The sequence below is a fragment of the Eimeria tenella genome, genomic scaffold, assembly GCF_000499545.2.
Source record: "Eimeria tenella Houghton genomic scaffold, Eth_scaff806, whole genome shotgun sequence".
In the NCBI taxonomy this organism is placed as follows: domain Eukaryota; phylum Apicomplexa; class Conoidasida; order Eucoccidiorida; family Eimeriidae; genus Eimeria; species Eimeria tenella.
In genome coordinates this window covers 2,125-4,772 of record NW_013545920.1, presented here as the reverse complement: position 1 = coordinate 4,772, position 2,648 = coordinate 2,125, and the positions used below count along the sequence as shown (strand labels likewise).

At 62.7% G+C, this 2,648-nt stretch overlaps 1 protein-coding gene across 1 annotated transcript; it reads left to right on the top strand.

The window, feature by feature from the left end:
- Nucleotides 1–114: 114 nt before the first annotated feature.
- Nucleotides 115–1,911, top strand: ETH_00003790 (WD domain, G-beta repeat-containing protein, putative; the record flags this gene model as incomplete). Its single annotated transcript, XM_013380686.1, has 1 exon — nucleotides 115–1,911. A coding segment is annotated over one exon (1,797 nt), but the record flags the coding sequence as incomplete, so codon positions are not given.
- Nucleotides 1,912–2,648: the final 737 nt, after the last annotated feature.

Genomic DNA, 2,648 nt, shown 5'->3' with positions numbered 1-2,648 from the left:
GCGTCTGCCGCCCGCTGCAGCGCAGCTCTGAACACGCCGTTTTCACCGCCGCCGCCGCCGCCGCCGCTGCTGCTGCTGCTGCTGCTGCTGCTGCTGCTGCTGCTGCTGCTGCAGGCGAGCGGGGCCGCGGACGGAGTGGTGCGGCTGTTCGACTTGAACTCTGCGGGGAGTCTGCGGAGTCTGGAGTTTTACAAGTCCGTGAGTGTGAAGGAGCGGCAGCGGATTTGCTGCTTGGCGTTCGGCAGCAGCAGCAGCAGCAGGGGGCTGCTGGGGGTGAGCAGCGGGGAGAGCTGCTGCTACCTGCTGAGCAGCGAGGGTTTGCTGCTGCAGCAAACCACGCGCGGCGACCAGTACATCCGAGACCCCTGCAGCACGAAGGGCCACACGCATGCAGTCCGCGACATTTGCTTCCATCCTGCTGCAGCAAACTGCTTCCTGACTGCAGCAGCAGATGCAACATGCAGGCTGTGGGACTTGCAGGGGGCCCCCCACGGGATAGACCAGTCCTTAGCTGCTGTTTGCTGCTTGAAGGCGCTGGACAGCAGGGGGGCCTGCAGCAACGCATGCGTTTGCTGCTGCTGCCTCTACACGCCTGCAGCAGCAGCAGCAACGGCCGTCCTCGCCGGCTGCAGCGACGGCTCGCTGCAGCTGTGGGGCGCAGCAGCAGCGGGCGCCGCCCGCAGCAGCAGCAGCAAACCCGACCTCATCCTGCGCCTCGCGCACCCCCCCGCCCGCCTGCTGCAGCAGCAGCAGCAGCAGCAGCAGCAGCGGCGCGGCCGCTTCATGGGCATGGCCGAGGCCCCCCGAGACACCGAGTGTGGGGTTGCTGCGATGGCGTTTGCTGCTGACGGCAGGTGTCTGTACACCCGAGGACTTGATGGGTCTTTTTGTCTTTTCGATCTTCGAAACTTTTCAAAAGAAGTTTTTCGAATTCCAAACTTGCCAACAGCATTTCCGCAGCAAGGAGTGGCTGTGTCTCCCTGCGGCCGCTTCGTGTGCACGGCCACGCAGCAGCAGCAGCAGCAGCAGCAGCAGCAGCAGCAGGAGGGGCGGCGGCGCGGGCCCGCGTTCTGTGGGGAGCTGCGGGGGTACTGCAGCAAAACGGGGAAGCCTGCTTTTGCTGTTAGCTTCGCAGCAGCAGCACCAACAGCAATTCAGTGGCATGCAGACACGGGAGATTTGGTTTGCTGCTGCTCCGACGGGCGGCTGCGCGTTTGCTTCTCGCGCGCTGCTGCTGCTGCTGCTGCTGCGGCCCCCGCTGCTGCTGCGGGCGCGAAGGGCTGCGCGCGGCTGGTGGCGGGCCCCGCAGCAGCAGCAGCAGCAGCAGCAAAGGCCTCGCGGCGGCAGCAGGAGCGGGAGGAGCACGAGCAGCAGCAGCTGCTGCTGCAGCAGCTGCAGCAAAACATCTTCGCGGGCGACGCGCTGCCCGAGGGCTACGTGGAAACAGCAGATGGCAGACTTGTTCGGAAAAGAATTAAATTAAAAGAAAAAGAAAAACAATTTGAAGAAACTCAAAAGACAAAACTTCCTCCAGTCCCCAGCAAGCTGGGCAGCGGGGGGCAGCCAGGTGCTGCCAGCAGCCGCAGCCTGCAGCTGCTGCAGCAGCTGCGCCTCGTGCCCACCCCGCAGCAGCAGCAGCAGCAGCAGCAGCAGCAGCAGCAGCAGGTCCCCGGCGCCACCGACCAAGACACGTTCCTCAAGGGAGTCGACAGCAGCAGCAAACTCACCTGGACTTCCACTTTTATTTCCAGAGCTTATGCAAAAACGGCCCCACGCCCAATTGTTGCTGCTGCTGAGGAGCCCGACGCAGCAGCAAAAGTCCTCAGCAGCAGCAAAAGGTGCACTGGCTGCGGCCTCCGCTGCTGCCAGTGCGAGGGCAACAGCAACAAGCTCCTCAGACTCAGGGAGTGAACCTGCGCCTGCTGCTCCTGTCTTGCTGCTGCTGCTGCTCCTGTCGTGCTGCTGCTGCTGCTGCTGCTGCTGTTTTGCTGCAGCGGACGCGGCGCCCGTTTTGCTGCTGCGCCTCTGCTGCTGCTGCGCCTGCGGTGCAGGGCAACCAGCAGCAGCGTCACTGCAGCGCCAGCGCAGCAGCAGCAGTAATCGCGCAGCAGAAGCAGCTGCAGCAGCAGCAGCAGCAGCAGCAGTACTGTCTGCGGGGAATGTGAAGGGCCCCCTGTCGGCTTCTTTTAATTTTCTTTTTCTTTTTTGTCACTTTTGAACGAACTTATCCTGCTGCGCCTCCCCTAGGCGTGCTGCTGCAGCAGCAGTAGCTGCTGCTGTTGCTGCTAATGCGGACTGCCGGCACGGCACTGCAGCAGCAGCAGCAGCAGCAGCAGTAGCCGTAGCAGCAGCAGCAGTGGACTCTTTTCAGAGCTCTATTTAGCTAAACGAATTTAGAGACGGCAGCAGCGCTGCAGCAGAGCCTTTGCAGCCCGCAGCAGGCATTGTGATTTGCTGCAGCAGCACATCGGCTGCTGCTGCTGCTGCAGCCGCTGCTTTCCTGCAGCAACTGGGAGTGTACCGCGGCAGAAGTTAGCAAGCTGGGCGTCTTTGCTTTTGCCTACGAACATTTCGCCTGCTGCTGCAGCAGTAACAGCAGCAGCAGCAGCAGCAGCAGCAGCAGCAAATTGCCCTTGTCCAAACCCTGG